This window comes from Pan troglodytes, chromosome 1 (assembly GCF_028858775.2).
Source record: "Pan troglodytes isolate AG18354 chromosome 1, NHGRI_mPanTro3-v2.0_pri, whole genome shotgun sequence".
In the NCBI taxonomy this organism is placed as follows: Eukaryota; Metazoa; Chordata; class Mammalia; order Primates; family Hominidae; genus Pan; species Pan troglodytes.
Window position 1 is genome coordinate 201,648,819 of NC_072398.2, and position 19,632 is coordinate 201,668,450.

The following is a 19,632-nucleotide window of genomic DNA, read 5'->3' on the forward strand; positions in this document are numbered from 1 at the left end:
GTGCTGTGCCTCTTTTTTAGCAGTATGTAATGTGCAACAACTTGACTTTCACCTTGGAGAGACATATCAACATGTTCCAGACCACTGAACCTCAGAAACTACCAAGACAGCAGACCTCTGAAATTTTGTGGGATTTATTTCCCACCCTGACATTCACATATGTTGTACTTGCTACTGCCTGTTCATCAGGCATAATCAGCTCATCATCAATGTAGTACACCAGTGCAATGCTTTGTAGAATGTCAAAATGATCATATTATCTGTAGACTATATAATAGGAGAAAGCAAGAGAAATTGACTTGGTTCTGAGGCAAGACTGTGAATGTGTACTGTTGGCCCTTCCAGGTAAAAGCAAACTGTTTTTGATAGTCCTCACTAATTGGTACAGAGAAAAATGCAGTAGATGGGTGAACAGCTACATACCAAAGTGGTATACTGAGTTGCTCCAGTAAAGATGCTCTATCTGGGGCAGCAGCTGCAATTGGAGTTACCACCTAATGAAATATACAATAATATAGTCATTCTCCAAAACCCTTCCAACCTCTGCATAGGTCAAATAGGCAAGTTAAATGGGGATGGGATAGGAATCACCACCCCTGCATATTTCAAGGCTTCATGAATCTCTGAAATTTCCCCGCGGATATGGAAGTGCTTCCAATTTGCTATCATGGCAAAGAGAGGAAGTTCCAGAAACTTCTATTTAGGCCCTTTCTTCCATGATGGATCTCATTCCATAAGACAAAGACCCAAAAAGGGGTCTCTTCCAGTGAGAGTATGCCAATTTCACTTATACATTCAGAAACTGGGGGAATGTCCAACTGAACACATTTGGGCTAAATATCTATCACCTGATGATCTAAGTCAAGACTTTGAATGGTGGACCACAGTGGCATTTTGCAACCCCAGGAATTATCATAAATTCAGAGTCAATGTCTAGTAATCCCCCAAAGGACTGGGTACTTTCTTTCCCCAAATGCAGTCATTCTAGTAAGTGGCCACAGGTCCCCTTGGAGAAGGCTTGGAGGAAGTTTGTTTTTTTTTAATTATTTTTATTTCAAATGTTTTGGGGGCACAAGTCGTTTTTGGTTACATGGATAAATTCCTTAGTGGTGATTTCTGAGATTTTAGTGCACCCATCACCCAAGTAGTGTACACACACCCAATATGTAGTCTTTTGTCCCTCGCACCCCCCAAACCTTCCCCACTGAGTCCCCAAAGTCCATTATATCATTCTTACACCTTTGTATCCTCATAGCTTAGCTCCCACTTATAAGTGAGAACATACAATATTTGGTTTACCATTCCTGAGTTACTTCACTTAGAATAAGGCAGGCATGGAGGAAGACTTATGGTATATACTTATAGCACTACTGCAAGAATCTTCTTCAAAGGGTCTGGCATCCTCCTAAATCAAGATGCTCTGATCTGTGAATTGCTTTAGGTCTAGAAACTGGATGAGAAGCCGTAACTCCAACAGTCATTCCAGTCGGGTTTTGGGCACCAGTGCTAGAGTTGTGTTTGTTCATTTGTTTTTCTGTGATACAGATCAAGCAGTGCTTTAGTAGGCTATCTGTCTATTTCCTTTCTAGGGACAAAGTGGTCAATTAGTCACCACCAAAGATCCCTATGGGCCAAGGCATTCTAATTACAGGCACATCCCTGCTGCCCTTTATGGTGCATCATCCATATTGTCTTTGGTTATTAAGCAATTCCACTTAGCCTCTGCAGCTCCAGGATGCTATCGTCCCCATGAAATCAAGAAGTTCACAAGAATGATAGCATAATCTATGGTAATAACTGGACTATGAAGGTGAACATCCACAGAGTTTCTTAAGGATGAAGGTTCTCCTCTCAATAATATATTTCTCAGTGCCTTAGTTAAGAAGGTGTCTTCTGAGAATTTTCATGGAACATAGTTTGCAGGGGTGGTTGTGCAGGTCACACATGATAAATTCACTCCAACATCCTATCTCCTTAAGCCTTTGGACTCCCTCTTCCACATTATGCCATGGAACCTCTGGCATTTCAATTTCATTAAATGTAAGCCACCTTCAAGTCCAAGTTTCAGTCAACCAACTGAGTAAACTGTTAGAGCCAACTTCAGTTGCACAACTTAACACATTAAATACCAAATCCACATCCATGAATTCAGAATTATTACCTTCCACCCTTAGAATCAGCTCCCATAAATATTCCCTGAATTATGTAAAATCTTGCCATTAGCAAAATCTTGCCTTTCTTCTGTTGTGTTGCCTCGTTCTGCATCACAGTGCGTACCTGTCCCCTTGGAGCATGCTGAGATTTGACCCTTGTTATGGATCTAGTGGTAACAAAGGGTGCTTGTGGCATCTCCTGAGGATAATGGTCATGGTACCTCAAGGCATCTGCCCCATATGAGGTTATCTCCGCATTTTCAAACAAAGGAAAACTAACCTCCTCAGATACAAGAGGGGAAGATATTTCCATTGGCAAGGGAGGCTCAGAGGGCCTCAGGGAATCAGGATTCTCCATTTTATCTGAGTCCAACCAGATGTCCCTATTCCAAGTTTCAAGATCACATTCTTCCCTGATTTATACCCAAACTTTCACATGAAAAACTTGTGATGCTATAAATTTAACTGACATTTAAATTCTGCCACCCACACAATTAAATTTTATGTTTGGTTTTGAGCAATATCAGCCCTGTGGCTACATGAAATATGAGATTCTTTTACGGATGACATGGAAGCTCTGTGGTCCTCAAACTATGATTTGAGCTGAGAATTAAATAACCTCAACTTGTCTTTTTTTTTCTAGTAAGTGCTCCAGTGCATGCAAGATTCATCCCACACCACAGTCCTTGTGGGCATCATTACTGGTGTAATCATGGTCAGGTGCAGGAGTCACCTGAGTTCCCAAGACACTTGCTCCAGTTGGCATTGCACCAAAATCCATTACAGGTGATAGCAACATTATGGTGCCATTATGCTGTAGATTACAAGCATCCCATTCCCACTGGCAAGGAACTCAGCATTGTGCTCCAGCCCAAAGGCACAATGAAACCTATCAAAATCTCATCTTTGCGGGTCTGTCACCTGGGACCATTCCTGCTCTCAATTCCTTATCAATTAGGATCCAGTCAGGAGACAGAGCTCACACCCATAATCTGAACATGGAAATTTTAATATAAAGAATTATTATCTAACAAAGGATAGTTAATTACTAAAAAGGGTAAAAGAACACTCTATGAGACCCAGAAGCAGCAAGTGCAAAAAAGTAGCTACTGTTTCTAGGCTGAGGGAAAGTGAATAATGAAGGAAATAGGGCCTCAGGAGAAGGTGTTCCCCCTGACTCAGACCTCCTCTATGAGGGAGTGATGACCATGAGAACATGCAGCCTCCAGTGGCTAAGAAACCTGCCAGGGAAAGTAAGCTGGCTCAGTCTGTGGACATGGCCGTCTTTGTGGGAACCTGATCCCACATGGGTTCAGGCTGGTGTCAAGTGTGAGTAGGGCTGGTCTATAGAATCGATGTCCAGGTGGAGAGAGTGAAGCCTGATGGTTCTTTCCTGTTATACAGAAAAGACGTTTGGAGCTGGTCCACACAGGCCACTGAGATGATAGCACTGGGCCTTGGCTCCTGTGCTGGAAACAAAAAGATGGAAGGAGGACCAGAACCTGGAAGGGAAGTGCCTTCCCGCTGCAGAGGGACCTTACAGTGTCCCTCTAGCACCCTCTCCTGACAAAGCCTAACATTGCTCTAGCTGGCACAAGAGAACTGTTCACAGGGTCCAGCTCCAGTATTACAAAGCAGGGCAACGAAGGATGTATTTGGAGCTCAGAGACAATAAATTAAGAACTGTCATGGGCGAGAGAGGCAGACATGGAAGGGAGCAAAGGGTTGATTGGGGAAGAGGCTAGAAGGGGAAGAGTTGCTATGCCTTTGTAGGGAAAGGAGCATGCATGGGCTGGAGCCCTGGGGAGCAATCCCAGCCCTCTTCAAAGAGAGAATGCAGTCACAGAATAAACACAGCTCAAGAAAGCCACATTGTTCCACTTTCAAAAGAATAGAAAATAAAATTCCTGGACAGGTTCCCTCTTCCCACTTCTGGGAGTAAGTAGGGAGTGGGTTGAGATACATTTCATTTTTCTTCAAAAGGCTTTCTCAGCTCCTGCTGACTCAGGCCACCTCCACCCTCTGCAGATTCAAGACATTCAATTGTCCAGTCACTGGCTTTTGCTGCAGGCCTACTAGATGCCCAGCCCTGAGCCCTGTTTGACTGTGGGCCTCAGCTAAGCCTGTTTGTGGCTGTGGCTGAGCCTAGCTTGAGTAAGTGTTGAGAGGGCAGACTGGTTCACGGACAAGAGAAACTTCCAGCAGTTAATGTGGTTCAGGTTTAGATCTGCCAGTATTTCTCCAATGATTATAAGAGCAATGGTTTGGAGTCAAGTGACATGGCTTTTAATTCTGTCTTGGCTCTTTTCTAGCTGTGTAGCCTTAAGCAATTCACCTCAGCTCTCTGAGCCTCTTTCCTCATATATCAAATTGTTTTGGTAACATCTGTCTCTCAGGATTTCTGGGAAGATTAGGGACAATGTCCACATTAGGTATAATGCAAGGACCTGCCAAAGTAGGTACAGAGGTCCATCAGACCAAAGCTCAGACTACACCCAAGATTTCATCAGGCTCAGAAAGCAGATGCTTAGGCCAGTGGCCTGGGCACTAATGAGCAATGCCAGCCCCATTGTCTCTGAGGGATGTTGAGCCCATTGCTCTTCAAACAGGGATGCATTAAGAGATTAAACACAGCCCAAGACAGCCACATTATTCACTTTGAAATGAGCAGAAAATGACATTTCTGGTCAGGGTCCCTCTTCCCATCCCAGGGAGAGAGTAGGAGGTGAGCTTAGACGAGTTTCCTTTTTCTTGAAAGGCGTTCTCGGCTCCTGCGCTCCCGCTGACTCAGGCCACCCTCACGGTGAGAATGCAGCAGACTAGGATGATCAGGCAGTGTTTCAAGCCGGCCCTGGGCCTGGAGAGGCTGTTGATGGTGAGGCACAGTGGAGATGAGCCCAGCTAGGGCAGGGTTGGGAGAGCAGCCTGGCTGAGGGTTGAGAGCAGCCTCAAGCAGCTGGTGTGGTGCAGGCATAGACTGGCTGTTGTTTGCATGAGCACCGGCTTTGGAGTCAATCCCAAGTTCTAGTCCAGAGACTGAATCTTTTCTAGCTGTGACATTGAGAGCTCTGCCCTCATTTCTCTGAGCTTCAGCTTTCTTGCCTGCTAAATGGGCTTGGTGATACCCACCTCTCAGGATGCTGGGGAGATTAGGAACAGTCTGTATTAGGGACAATGCACAGCAGTCACTATTGTGATCACCAGGACCAGCCAGGGCGGGGGTGCAGGCCCATCAGACTAAAGTCAGTGTAAAGCCACCAGCCTCAGACACCAGATGCTTAGGCCAATGGCCTGGACCCCACTGAGCAATGTCAGCCCCATTGTCTGAGGGATGTTGAACCTGATGCTGTCCTACTTAGAATGAGCTCCTAGAAAGCACCTAGTTCTGCCTCCTCATGGACAAATCAGGAGACTGAGCCCCAGATGTTTGCTCAATGCCACACAGCATGGTGGTAGCTGAGCCAGCATTGGAACCCAGCCTCATGACTTCAAGCCATGTGGTCATCCAAGGACTAAAAATTATGTGCTTAAGAGTATAGGCTTTGGAGCCAGACAGACCTGAGCTCCAGTCCCAGCTCTGCAACTTTCATTCATTCAACAAATACTCGTTGAGTTCTTGTCATGTGCCAGGCACCATGCCCAGTGCAACGGACACAGGAGGACAAGACCTACATGGCCCTGGCCTCTCGCTGCTCAGTCTGGTGAGAAGAAATACCCAGTGAATGAACAAGCTCATCACCCACTGTGAGAAAGCAGCAAGGCACAGACACAGGATGGGCCCTGAAAGACACAGGGACAGTGGGTGCTGGAGGGCCACTCAGGGCATTCAGGGAGGGCATCTCAGGAAGGGGACATCTGATCTGGGAACTGGACACCAGGCAAGAGCCAGGTATGCAGGACTGGAGAAGGGTGTCCATGCAAAGAGCTCAGAATGATGGGGAAAGAAGAGCCTGGAGTGCGCAGGAGCGTGCAGGAGGGACGTGGACAGACAGGGTAGAGCCAGGACAGGTGGGCCTCAGAGGTCATGGTCAGGAGCACAGTGCTCATGCACACAGCAGCAGGAGGCACTGGAGAGTTTGAGCAGGTGAGTGATGGGATCTGGCCTGTTTTTTCAAACGATCACACTGGTTGCTGTTGTTTGTGTGACCTTGTTGGCTCTCTGACCTGGGGCAAGTTGCTTAAGCTCTCTAAGCCTCAGTCTCCTCATCTGTAAAATGGTGATGATCATCGTACCTACCTCACAGGTGGAACTGGAGACTGACATATGACAGTCTACAGAGAGCACTGAGCAATGTGCATTTCAGTGCCGAATAAAGCTTTGCTTTCTTATATCCCCACGTCCAAAGCCCTCATCCTCTACCTGCTGGCCATTCATTGCCTGACTTGAACCTGTTGATCCTGCCTATGCAATGACTCCATTATTTCTGCACTGCCCTTAGCCATGGGGATGTTGAGGCCAAAGCTCATTAAGCTCCTGTCCATCAGAGGTCACTGGGGCGGGGGGAGGTCCATGGAGCCCAGGGAGAGAGATTGGCCAGGCCCTGCTCCCAGTGAGGGCCTTGCAAGTGGCCTTGGCATCCATCAATGTCACGGCTCCATCTCCTGGGTGCCTGGGATATATAATGCATCTCAATCAGGGGCTGAGAGAGGTTGTGTGAAGTAATCATTGCTTTCGCTGACTCCTACAGCCAGATTTATTATGGTATAAAGAAACAACTTAGCTTCTGGCAGTAACAGGCAGCTGGCCTAGCTGCACTTGTAGAAATCTTATTTGCTGGGGCCTGGGTGGGTGGAGGTTTCTACCCAGCCAGAGGCCCTGGACAGAACCCGGCTGGACCATTCATCTTCCTGTGCTCCTGGCCACCTTGTCTGAAAGGCCGCCACCTCTGACACATTTCACAGCATTTGAAAAGCAGTGCTTAGGCCACAAATTCCCCATCTGGTATTACACCGAGGGGATCCTTAGGCTTTTGAGCCAGGGAGGCCACAGAGCAGAGCAGTTAAAGGCCCAGGTGTTGGAGTCAGCCTAAACATGGGTTCAAGTCCCTGCTCTGCCATATATTGGCCAGGTGACCTTGGGTGAGTAAACTCACTTCCCTGAGCCTCCATGTCTTGTCTCTAAAATGGAGGGGTAGGAATCCCCCCTTTAAAGAGCTGCTGTATGGAGTAAGGAAGAGCCAAAGGGTGTAGGACACATAACACAGGAATAGGCACTAGATGAAAGGTGATCGTCACCATTTTCATTATCCAGGGGCTTCAGTATTATGGCGTGAGATGCCCTTTATTGAGGGTCAATTATGTCACCAGGGACTATGCTGGTTCCTTTTAAATATTTTGTCCCTAGACCTCACAACCAATCCTGCAGGTAGGTCCTGTTATGTTTATTGCAGGGTTGTTAGGGGATTGTGCAAGGTCACCCGACTGTGGGTTGTGGAGCTGGGGGCGGGACTATGGGTTCTGGAGCTGGTGCTCCTCCTAATACAGAGCCCACCTCCCCAGCTTCTCTGAGAGGCCACACAAGGCCCCTGGTCAGTTGGGCAGGCAAGTCCAACCTCTCCTTCCTTCCCTCCCTCGTGCCAACATTTCCAGGGCACTAGCTCCATGACAAGCCCCTTACTGGGCAATGGACACAAGATGGCACAGAAATACTCCCTGCCCTTGAGGAGCCAGCACCGAACAGAGCAAAGGGCCGAGCCGCATCCAGACTGCAAAGGGCCAAGCCGCATCCAGACTGCTCCGCACGCGTGTGTATCAGTTAGCAAAAACTAACTGTGTATGTAACAAGTGATTTCAACAGACTGTCTTCAAAAAAAAAACCATTTATCATCTCTCCCAGTTCTAGGGGTTGGTTGGGCAGTGTCTTCTAAGCTTAGCCATGTGGCTACACTTACCTGACAGGTCAGCTAGACTGGAAGGTCCAAGACAGCCTCACTCACAGCCTGGGAGTTGCTACTGACTGTTCATGGCACGCGCTGGTTCTCCTCTGTGTGCCCTCAAATCATCCGGTAGGTGAGACAGCTTCCCTTGTATAGCAGAGTTCCAGAAGAGCAAAAGCAAAAACTGCAAGGCCTCATGAGACCTGGGATCCAGAACTCACACGCCATCACTTCTGCCCATGCTATTGGCCAAAGCAAGTCATATTCTATCGCTTGGCCAGTACCCGTGACACACATTTGTGATGCATCGCGTAAGGCTCAGAGGTCAGCTCAGAATGAGGATGAGGGGGTCAGTCTGTGCCCTATCCAAGTGTGATCCTAACTGGCCAATTAATTTTTAACTCAGATTAAAGTATGCTGAATTGTGAGGTCATTAGAATGGGTTGTATCCTCTGACCAATGGAGAAACTGAGGCACAGAGGGTCAGCCAGTGTGCAAACAGAATGTGACATCATAGAGTCAGCCTTCATATGAAGAAACTGAGTTCCAGAAACAGGAATTGTCTTGTCCAAGGTCAGGCAGCAAGCCTGTGACAGAGCCAGGAGTGACCCAGGTCCCTACCAGCCAGCCTGCTCCTCCTCCCTCTCTACCCCATGGACGTGGCTGGGGCTGGGAATGGGCTGGGCTGGGGCAATGGGACGGTCATCCCCAGCAGGGCTGTGTCTCCTCTGCCCCCATCTCTGCCATGTTTGTAAAGTAAGCCCTTTCAACACGCTTGGCACTACATAAGGCACTTAATCATTACCTCATCTGATCCAAACAGGACTGTCCCCACTTTACAGATGATAAAGTAGGCCCCAGAGAGGGCACTAACTTGCCCAGGGTCTCGCAGCTGCTGGGCCCATCTGCCTGACACTAAAGCCTGAGCCTCCCATGCTGTCCCAGAAAGAGCTGAACCTGATCCAGGGCCCCCAGTGGAGTGAGAGGCAGCTCTGTGGCCCTCAGGGATCTCGAGTTGATATACCCTACCTGAGGAACTGCTTCAGAGGCCTGGATGGGGACAGCAATGGCCAGGGTCCCTTGGAACCAACTCTGAAAGTGGAAGGACCCTGAGTGATGTCCTGGTCCACACTCCCACCATTTTACGAATGGAAAAACCAGGACCAGATCAGAACCCAGGCTTCTCCAGGGCCCTCCCACTGCACTGGAGGCTGGGGGCAGGTGAGCAGGCCCCGTCAGGCTGGTGAGACACACACAGGGCTGCTCTGTGGCATTCAGAGAGCACGTTTATTTACAAAGCGCTTTACAAACATCAGCTTATGCCTCCCCACAGCCCCCTGCGAGGTAGGTCAGTAGTCATATCTACAGTTTACAGATGGGGAAATTGAGGCACGGAATGGGGGTGTGGCCTGCCCCATTTTAAAGAGACCTTCCCACCCACCCAACCAAAAATAACAAAAGAAACAAAAAAGCACTGGTCCTACCTCTTCCTCTGAACTCCAGAGGGTATGACCAGCCCTGCTCTAACACTGCCCCTCCCCACAATGGGCAGCCTGACCAGGAGCCACAGGGGCCTCAACCCCAGGGGCTGTTGTTCAGCCTTGCAGATTGTCACTGGCCCAAGCTGAGCAGGACAGGCCAGTGAGGCCTGAAGATTAAAGGAAGAGGGGGGCGAGGTGACTTCATTCTGCAACAGTGCCTCAGGCAGGGAAGGAGCCCCCCATGGGGCACAGCAGTAATAGGCAGATCCTGGTTCAGGGAAGCTCAGAGCACATATCAGGGAAGCAAGTGGGGAGGGATAGTGAGCAAAATATCCCAGGGGCTGCAGGGGGCAGTGGGGAGGAGGGCGCTGCAGTTCCCCTGGGGAGGACAGTCAGTGTGCCCCACTGGCTATTCAGAATTGAGTCCTGCTTCCCCAGGACCTTCAGGGGCTGGGCCAGATGGAATCCTAAATGCCAAGTCCCAGTACATCCTCTACCCACATGCAGAGGGGGCAGGCTGAGTGGGAACCTTGGCCTGGGATGCTCTCTGCAGGGCCTCACTCATTCCTGCCAAAAGCCAGGATGGTGCCAAGGGGTTTGGCCTGAGTCCCCCAGAGCCAGCCGTCCTGAGCCTTTGTCACTCTGCCAGGCAGCGCCAGGCCTCTCAGCACAGGCCTGCAGGACCCTATGGAGGTGGGGCTGGGCTGCAGACTTGCTAAGCTCCTCCTTGGCCCACCACCTGCCCATGGGACAAGCGAAAGGCCCTGCCCACAGTGGAAGGGGGAGCAAGATAGCCCAGCATCCACTCCAGTGCTTGCCCCATGGGAGTGTGTTTGGGCAGAGCAGGAGGCACTGATCTTCCTCGCCAGTCCAGGATGGTGGGTCTGGCCCTGAGTGTGCAGTGGGTGCCCCAGGCCAGGGCCCCGCTATCTTGACTCCAGCCCCTCCAAGTACTCCAGGGCCACATCGTAGCAAAAGTGGTACTGATCCTGGGGAGAGGAAGAGAGGGAGGGAATCATGAGCCTGACCCCGACTCCAGTATTGTGGGGGGAGGGGAACGGGGAGTGAGAGGGCAAGCACGAGCCCAAGCCCAGGCCCGCCCTCGGGGAGAAGGGAGAAATGGGGGTAATGTTTTAGGACCACAGGGCTAGAACCAAGGCCCAGTGGTGGGGCCCAGATATGGGAGAGTGGGTGCTAAGGAACCTGGCCTGGCATGGACCAGGAAGGTGGAAGTGGCTGGGCACGGGACACAGCCCCTCACCATGGTCTCCACCATGTTGGGTTTGTAGTTCCGGAGGGTTTTGGCAGCAAAGAAAACGTCCACCAAGTTGTGGCAGCGGATCATCTCCAGGACCGTGGCGCAGGCGCAGAAGGTGCCGCTGCGTCCTCCCCCGTTTCTGAATGAGAGATGCAAAAGCTGAGGGGCGGGGCCTTGGAACCTGAAGGTAAGAAAAGGGCCAGGGAACCACGAGGGAGGGGCAGAGAGCCTAGAGGAGAGGGACGGAGCTAGGGAATCTAGAAGGGTGGGGCAGAGAGCCCAGAGGTGAGGGGCGGAGTTAGAGAACACAGAAAGGAGGGGCCCGAGAGCCTAGAGGAGAGGGGCGGAGCTAGGGAACCCAGAAGGAAGAGGCCAAATCGCCCAGAGATGAGGGGCAGAGCTAGGAAACCCAGAAAGGAGGGGCCAAAGAGTCCAGAGGTGAGGGGCGGGGCTAGGAAACTAAGGAGGGCCAAAGAGCCCAAGGTGAGGGGCAGAACTAGGGAACTCAGAAGGGCGGGGCAGAGGACCCAGAGGTAAGGGGCGGGGCTAGGGAACCCAGAGGGAGGAGCAGGACCAGGTTAAGAAGGATCAGAGGCTAAGACATCTCAGAAGACATATTCTCAAGGCGAAACAGACTGCGGATTCTGAGAGAAAGGAGGCCAGACACACTCCAAGAGAAACACCCGGAGAGACAAAGACAGTGACAAAGAAGGGCGGGGGAGCAGCAAGCCCGTACCCAGAGAGCAAGGTGGAACAGGAATGCTGAGAAGACTGGTCACCACCTGGCAACGTGGGCACACAGGCACAAACGTACCCAAACCCCAAGTCAAACCTACAGCCTCCCACAGAGCTCCATCCCCTCCGTGCCTCTCCCTCCTTCCCTGTGACTCCACGTGTGGGGTGCCTCCTGGGGAATGGCAGACTGATGCGGCCCTCACTCCCCTTCTCAGGGGTCTTTCCCACCAGAACCAAAACCCCTGGGGGCCAGACCCGGACTGACTCAGCTCCGCACCAGCTTCCAGTAGGCCCAGCCTGCCACTCGAAAGGCTCAGTAAGTGCTGAAAGCATGAAAAAGTGGGGAGCAAAGGAGTGACTGCACCCAGACATGAGTGAATACATGAACTTATGAATGGGGCATGCAGATGGATGGATGGATGGATGGATGGATGGATGGATGGATGGATGGAAAAAGTCACATGTGTGCATGCATGAACAAAGACTGGAATTCTGTTGGCATAAAAGTGTGCCACAATCTCATGGGGTAAAAAATTCTGACCAAGGACTCTAATTAAATTGGCAAAGTCAGACATCATACAGAGGATACTGGGCAGTTGTTCAGGGCTGAGTCTATAGCCTGGAAACTCACTGGATTCCTCCAGGGCCAGCCTTGGCTGGTTGGGCAGCATCCTGGCCACAGCCATCTAAGAGCCCAGGGGTTTCGGTGCCAGCTTTGCAGTCCAGCCAAAGCTGGCACCCTTTCAGACTGGACCTCTGCCCCTGGCTCCCCAACCCCTCCACCTGCCCTCCCGCAGGGCAGGTACTCACAGGCAGTGCACGATGGTGCGCCCATCCCCACTCTCGGCCTGCCACTTGTCCACCTCAGCCAGCAGGTGCAAGAAGGCCTTCTTGGAGTCAGGTGTGTCCCGGTATGCAGACCAGCGCAGGAACTGGAAGTGCCGCACCAGCAGGTGCCCCTCCTGCAACTGGGGACAGGGGCAGCCAGCCAGGGGGGACATGAGCACCAGGGTCCCAGGGGCCCCTGATGACACAGAGGGTCATTAAAAGCTGCCCCAGCCACCACCCAGGGTCCTTCCCTGGGGCTCCTCAGACCACTCACCCGAGAGATGTTCTGCACCCGGAAGACTCGAGCCACTAAGTCTTCATCAGCTGTGCCCGACATAAACTCCACCTCCATGAGGCCATATTGCTGCCGGCCTGGCTCTGGCCAGTACTGCAGGCAGGGCTGGGCATGAGCACGGAGAGGGGAGAGCTGAGTAGAGCCTGGCCGGGGCTCACCCCACAGCCATGCCCACCCCAAGGGCTCCACACTTGCCCTGTGGCTCCCACGAACCCTGGCCCACCCACTCACTCCAGACTCACCTTCAGCAGCCCCCCCAATCACCACCAATCGCCCACAGTCTGCAAGGCCCACCTGCCCCAATGCGTTCTGCACTGACACGTTCAGATCAGCCAAGATGAACCCTTTGCAAACTGCACTGATGCCTACTGCTGTGCAGCTAGAAAGCTACACCTTAACCGGTTCACACGCTCCTACATGAGGCTGCCTGCTTCCAGGAATAGGCCTGGATCACTCCCACCCACCCCAGAACCTCCCCCCAGCCTTCTCTCTCACTGCCTCTGCCCTTCAGCACCAGCTCACAGAGGTGGGGTGTCCCTGATGCTGCAACACAGTTCAGTACCCCCACTTCTGCCCCAGGACCCCTCCATGGAGTCAGGGTCCTAAATACAACCCCCTCCCAGACTCCAGACTGTGGAGGGACAGAGGAGGTACAGCCCTATGACCTCACACACACAAACACACGTACAAATACACACACACATCCTCCAGGCTAAGTATCCTGAGCCTCAGTTTCTAGTCTCAGCTCTGCCTGAAGCCCAGGAAAGGCTCTTCCTTTCTCTTGGCCTCAGTTTCTCCATCGGTAAAATGACTCCCATCCTCTCCCAAAAAGACACCGTGCTCATCAATCCCCTCTGACCACAGCCCAGGACAGGAGGACACCACCTTCCTCATTTTGCCTCAGGTCCTGGCAACCCTGTGCGTTCAGAACCCTGCACAGGCTGCTCCCTCTCCACGGGTCACTCTTCCTCCACCTCCTCACCTAGTTAATTCTGCCCTTCCCACACATCTCAGCTCAGACACTACCTCCTCCAGGAAGCCATCGCCAATACATGATCCCCCGGACTTCTCTGTCCCTGTGCCAGCTCTTTCATAGCTCTTTTCCCTCTGTGCTGTCACTATCAGTTTTTCTACCTGTTTCCTCCTGGACCATGAGATCTGGGAGGGGCTGTGTCTCTTCTCCCTCTGTCTCCTCCCTGCACTGCAGGGAGCTGTTCATGGGCAAAATTGGTTGAGCAGATGAGCAAATCAGTGCCCAGTGAACTACATCTCTGTGAGCCTCCCTCTGGGCCTCTCCCCTCTACCCTAGCAAGGATGGTTCCTGCTGCACCAGGGCTGAGGCCCATTATCCTGTAGTCCTGGGTCATTTTCACAAAGTGCCTGACTCATAAAGAGCCCAGTTAATGCAATCTTCTCAAGGAGGCCATTAAGAAGCTGTTGTACTCATTTTACAGCAAATCTTCCTAGCCCCCTGGGCCCAGCAGAAAGCTGGGGTGGGAAGGGGTCCAGAGACCTAAAGCACATGGTCAGGCAGGGCTGGAAGGCTGGGTATCTGTACTTCTTGGGAGGTCCAAAGGGAAACAGGGGAGTCAGAGGGGCTGCCCCCAGGCTGAGGTCACTGAACGAGTGTCTGGGCCAATCTCAGATACAACTGTCACCCTCATCATCTTTGTCCCTGCCACATACCACATGCCTACTGTGCAGCAGACACAGCAGTGCCACATATCCTATGCACACCTGACCTGGTCCTCACAATAACCCCACAAGAACAGGTCCTATGATGGCCCCCATTTTACAGAGAAGGAAAGTAAAACTCAAAAGAGGTCAATCAACTTACCCTAGATCAAACAGTCAGAAAGTAGGAGGCTTGAATTGTACTCTACCTCGGAGGCCCCCGTGATGGGCGCTTTAGTGGAGTGACTAAAAGAGCAGAAGCTCTGGAATGAGGCAGCTGAGGCTGGGGAGCGCAGCTCTGCCCCTCCCCAGCCATGTGGCCCTGGAGAAGGCACTGAACCTCTTTGGGTCTTAATTTTCTCACTGAAGCCTTCCCTCCAAGGTCATTATAGATTCTAAATAAGACCATGAGTGCAAAGCAGTCCCTGGCTTAGCAGGGGGCCAATAAAGAGCAACTGTGGCCAGAGGCAGTGGCTCATGCCTATAATCCCAGTTCTTTGGGAGACCAAGGTGGGAGGATCACTTGAGGCCAGGTGTTCGAGACCAGCCTGGGCAACACAGTGAGACCTTGTCTCTACTGGGAAAAAAAAAAAAAAAAAATCAGCCAGCTGTGGTGATGCAGCCTGTAGTCCCAGCTACTCGATAGGCTGAGGTGGAAGGATGGCTTGGGCCCAGGAGGTCGAGGCTGCACAACTTAGTGAGCTGTGATCGCGCCACTGCACTCCAGCCTGGGCAAAAGAGTGAGACCTTGTCTCAAAAAAAAGAAAAGAAAAAGAGCAACTAGTGATCTCCCATCTGACACCCTTGTTTTACAGATGAAGAAACTGAGGCTCTGGGAAGGTGTATGATTCATCACACAATAAATAGATGGCAGAGCTGGGACCCAACTTTTGGCTTTGGGGACCATGGCCCTGAATACACAGAGGACCTGGGCAGCAGGCGGCCCATTGGCCTGGCCAGTGGAGGCCTCACCCAGGCGGAGTTGGACTGGTTCAGCTGGTTGAGCATGACGATGGAGGTGCACCCATAATCGTAGACCAGCCGCCAGAAGTCGGGCGTGGTGCTCTGCAGCGGGTGCAGGGTCACGATGAAGGCCGCACTCCGTGTGTAGCTCTGCAGGGAAACCGGAACTCAGCAGGGCCCTGTTCCCGGCCCCTGGCCAGGGCTGAGCCTCTGCCCCAGGCTGTCTTCCCGCACTGCCCACCCTGAGTTGGACAGTTGTGCCCCACAGGACCAGGCTGCCTCCAGTGGACCATTTCTGATGTTGGTTGGCACACTGAGGCCTGGGTTGACAGGGTGGGCCCAGGCCTCTGGGGACCAAGCCCATGACCCCCCAGAACTAAACAGCAAAAGTTTCCAAAGGTATGGCGAGGGGAGCTTGGGCATGAGGCTGAGCTCAAGGCAGAGGCTGGCCGAGCTTACTCCCTGCCTCCGCGCTTACTCCCTGCCTCCGCGCTTCGGCATCTGCTATTTTGGCTGCCTAGGCCAAATTTCCCAAATGTCTATATGGCTGTCTCCCTCACTTCCTTCTGGTCTTTACTTATCACCTCCTCAAAGAAGCCCTCCCCCACCACCTCATCAAAAATAGCCCCCCACACACCCCAAATCCACATTAAACACTGCCTGGCTGTTTTTGTAGAAATTTCCAGTTGATGACATTTCATTGTATATTTCCTGACTATCCCACTCCACCTGCTAAAAGCAAGGTTCAGGAGAGCAGAGCTTCTAGGGTATGGTCTCCACCCAGAACCCTGTAGGGGCTCAATAAATATTTTGAATAAATCTCTAGGTCCCTTCCAACTCCATAAGTGAAGGGTCTGGGGCCCCAGGCTCTCCAGGCAGTGACAGGCCCCGACGCTGCTCACTGCTCCCTCGTCCTGCCAGGGGGGCTGGCACCCGGCCTTCTCCCATTAAAGATCTAGCTCCCAGGCTCCCCTGGTGACCTGCCCTGCCCCACCCTGTGCCATGTCCCCTCTCCCTTCCCCGAGGTCTTCTCCTGACCCCCAGTCTTCCTCCTGACCTAGGGGCTGGCACAAGCTCCCATGACCCTGGTCTTTCTCTGGCTTCTTCTGGCCTTGACCCTGACTTGGGCCCTAACCAAATATTGATCTGCCCTTTGTAATCCTGCAAGGTGCAGTGCAGAGAAACAAAGAGCCCCCCTGGTCCCCCAGCGATCTCTCTCCAGGACTCTCTGAAGGCTCATGATTAACAACTCCTCAAGGCCAGGCCCAGCCAGATTCCAAAACGCAGGCCTGGGTGCCCAACAGGGCTCCTTGCAGACTTGACCACCACAAAGACTCCAGCTGGCCCCTCACTGACGAGTTCAGGGCCTGTCTGAGAAATGGGGCCTCCTGGCTCCAAGCCAATAGGACCTGCCTGGCTGGGGTCAGACGTCAGAGGCATCAAGGACCTCAGGAGGGGACAGGGCTGTCTCAGAACTTTTCCACGTGATAACCCACCCATCAGGGCCAGGGAGCCCCAGCTCAGGACCCTCAGACAGTCTCCTTTCCAGGCCCCCAATGTGCAGATGGGCACACCAAGGCCAAGGAGGGGGCTGGGCGGGAGGGCACAGCTTCCTAAGTTTAGTTCAAAGATCTTCCCAGTACTACATGCCACCCCTCCAGGACCCCTGACCCCTCAGCAGGCCAGATGTCCCCAGGCGAGCATGTGGGCACACACATTCCATCCACCAAGCTGAGTGACAGTGACTGATGGGCCCCTCACATCTCTCTGATCAGTGGCTAGGGCAGCTCTTCCCCTCCCCTTCAGCTGACACCCGGAAGCCCCCTGGGTGGTTACCCTCTTTAAAGAAACCCCGCTGTCCCCCGCACTGTCCTGCCAAGGAGTTCCTGGCCAGGCATCAGGCCGCAAAAAGCCCATCTCCCTCTTACCCGCTATGGGAGAACCTTCCCCATCGGCATCCCTCATTTCCGCGTGGAGAGACGCAGCAGTGACACACCTGGCCCTGGCCCATCCTTCACTCACTCCTCCCATGAGCGAGGCTGCTTGGCTCCACTCCTTCCTCTTTTTCCAGGCCAGCCTACCCTTGGAAAGTGTGCACTCAATTGCTCCTGCTCCCTGCCAGTAAAGGCCAGTCCCTGACGGGGAGGGGTGGCCTGCGGTTGCACGGCTATATCGGGGAGGGGTGAAGGAGCGGCCCACCAACTGGCCACACATCTCAAACTCCATCTCCAGTTTTATCTATAACATATGATCTCCACCCGTGTGTCTCCTGTGTCTATATCTGAACTGGTTCCAGTGTGGCAGAGGAATAGGGATAATAATCCTAGACCCTTCCCGCCTCAGACAGCAGCATCTTGGAGCCATTTAGCAGGGGCCTAAAATGCCAGCACCCATCTCCTGCGCTGCTTGCAACCCTCAGTAAAGGAGGCAGAGCCCCTGAGCTTGGAGCAGGGAAAGAGACTTCTAAAAGGCTCCTGAGCCCTCAGAGGGCCCATGCCCACCCAGGGAAGAATGGGGCCAGAGATCACTGTCCCAGGCCTGGTCCTGGAGCAGACTCCAGCTCATTCTCCCCAGGACAAGCTCCCCTGCCTCCAGACATCAGGTCTCGAGTTCCATCCCCAAACCCTCGAGGTCTCCCCAGCCAAAGTCCCCTGAATCACTCATCCTACCCCAGGCTCTGCTGGGCCTAATCTTGGAGACAGCCCTGCCTGAACTCCACAACCAGACCCCACTGAGGCAGAGTGTGGGGGGCACTGGCTTGAATGCCCTGAATGGAAGCTCCCTAGGAGTAGGAGGGTCACACACAGGCCTGTTCCCCAGAATGGGCAGGGGTCCCCCCAACAGAGCCTTCAGCTTTGTTCCCGTGGCCCCTGGACCTTCCCTGATGCCGCTGGGAAGGGGAGCCCCAGAGCCCACTCCACCCCAAGCTCTCACGTCAGTCAGGGCTGCATTAATGTAGTTGTTGGGGTCCCCATCAGTGGAGATGAGGAAGGGCAGGCAGCGGTCGGGTGGCAGGACGTCCATGCTGCGGTTCTTGTCACGGTTCCGGGGCAACAGGGCGATGCTGCACTCCTCCACGTCCAGTGGCGGGGTGACCGAGTTCAGCGTCTACAGGGAGCGGGGGTGGGGACAGAGAGTTACGTCCAGGGCTTGCTGGGCCTCCTCGCATCCCCATGAAGGAGGCTGGACTGAGTTACTAATCCCATTTTATGGATGGAGAAACTGAGGTCCAGAGAGAAGGGTAGAGGGCACGGAGCCAGACTCCCTGTCTCTAGGCCATTGTAGGGCCTGGATAGAGCTCTAGAGACCAGAGTCTACCTCCTTGCCACCCACATAACCTCAGACAAGCTACTGCATCTCTCAGCCTCAGTTTCCTTGACTGTGAAATAGGGAAGTAATATGCCTACTTCATGGGGCTGCTGGGAGGCCAAAGTGAGATCATGACAAGCACTGGGCTGAGCTCGGCACACACGGGCACAGTGAGGATCTTTACTAGCTGACCAGTGCCTTCACTGAGGCAACCCCTGAAACCCCACGCCCTCCAAGAAGCGGACTCCAGGCACGTGGAGAGGCGGTCACGTTCCTTGGTCACGGCCCTGTCTGAACAGAATGAAGTCCTAAGCACCGGGCACTGAATCACACCTGGATCTCCAGGGCATCTCCTCCGCCCGCATGCCTTCACACCTCACGCATCCAGACCCAGGGGCTCTCAGTTTTTCTCTTGTTCTTGGAGATCCCTCACAGGGAACCACAGTCTATCATGATCCCCAAAGCCTGACACCCTCCTCCGGGAACCCTGCACCTCCTGTGAGAAGTGCCAGGTCCCCAGCACGTGCCATCCTGCTGAGCCACTGCAGGAACCCTGGAGTGGAGGGGACTTCTGAGGTCTCTGCCACCCAATGATCGCTCTCAGGCTTCTCTGGAGAACCAGCCTTTTCCCATCTCAGCCATGTGATATGGTGAGGCTGGTCCTGCCCCAAGAGCCAGGCCTTGGGCATGTGACCAGAGCCAGGGGCAATCAGTGAGCTCCACCTCTCCAACCTGTGACTGGTCCAGGGATGGGAACATGAAAGTCTGATCTAGGACTGTTGGGGGGATGCTGGGAGCAGCAAGCGCCTTTTTCCTAAGTCACCAGGCAATAGAGATGATGGGAGCCCAGCACTGCTGGCGGCCAGGTGCAGGTCTGAGAATGAAGCCAAAAATAGGAGAGCAGAACCAAGGCAGACAGAAACCACCTGTTGGCATCATCATCTGAGCCCCTGGATCCAGCTACAACTGAAGCTGCACGATCCTCAGACTTTTCAGTTACAAAAGCTGGATTTTTATCACTCACAACCAAAAGAATCCCAATGAATACAAACACCCCAAG

At 52.9% G+C, this 19,632-nt stretch overlaps 1 protein-coding gene across 13 annotated transcripts in view; it reads right to left on the minus strand.

The window, feature by feature from the left end:
- Window positions 1-9,297: 9,297 nt before the first annotated feature.
- PTPRU (protein tyrosine phosphatase receptor type U) overlaps window positions 9,298-19,632 on the minus strand; it is a 90,172-nt gene continuing 79,837 nt past the window's right edge. For all 13 annotated transcript variants that reach the window (XM_016957756.3, XM_016957749.3, XM_016957734.3 and 10 more), the window contains 6 exons: window positions 18,198-18,371; window positions 15,273-15,413; window positions 12,606-12,731; window positions 12,314-12,471; window positions 10,772-10,907; window positions 9,298-10,499 (listed from right to left, as the gene is read on the minus strand). In XM_016957756.3, the coding sequence (XP_016813245.1) occupies window positions 10,437-10,499; window positions 10,772-10,907; window positions 12,314-12,471; window positions 12,606-12,731; window positions 15,273-15,413; window positions 18,198-18,371 (798 nt within the window). In that variant the 3' untranslated portion in view covers window positions 9,298-10,436. The remainder of the gene's footprint in view (window positions 10,500-10,771; window positions 10,908-12,313; window positions 12,472-12,605; window positions 12,732-15,272; window positions 15,414-18,197; window positions 18,372-19,632) is intronic.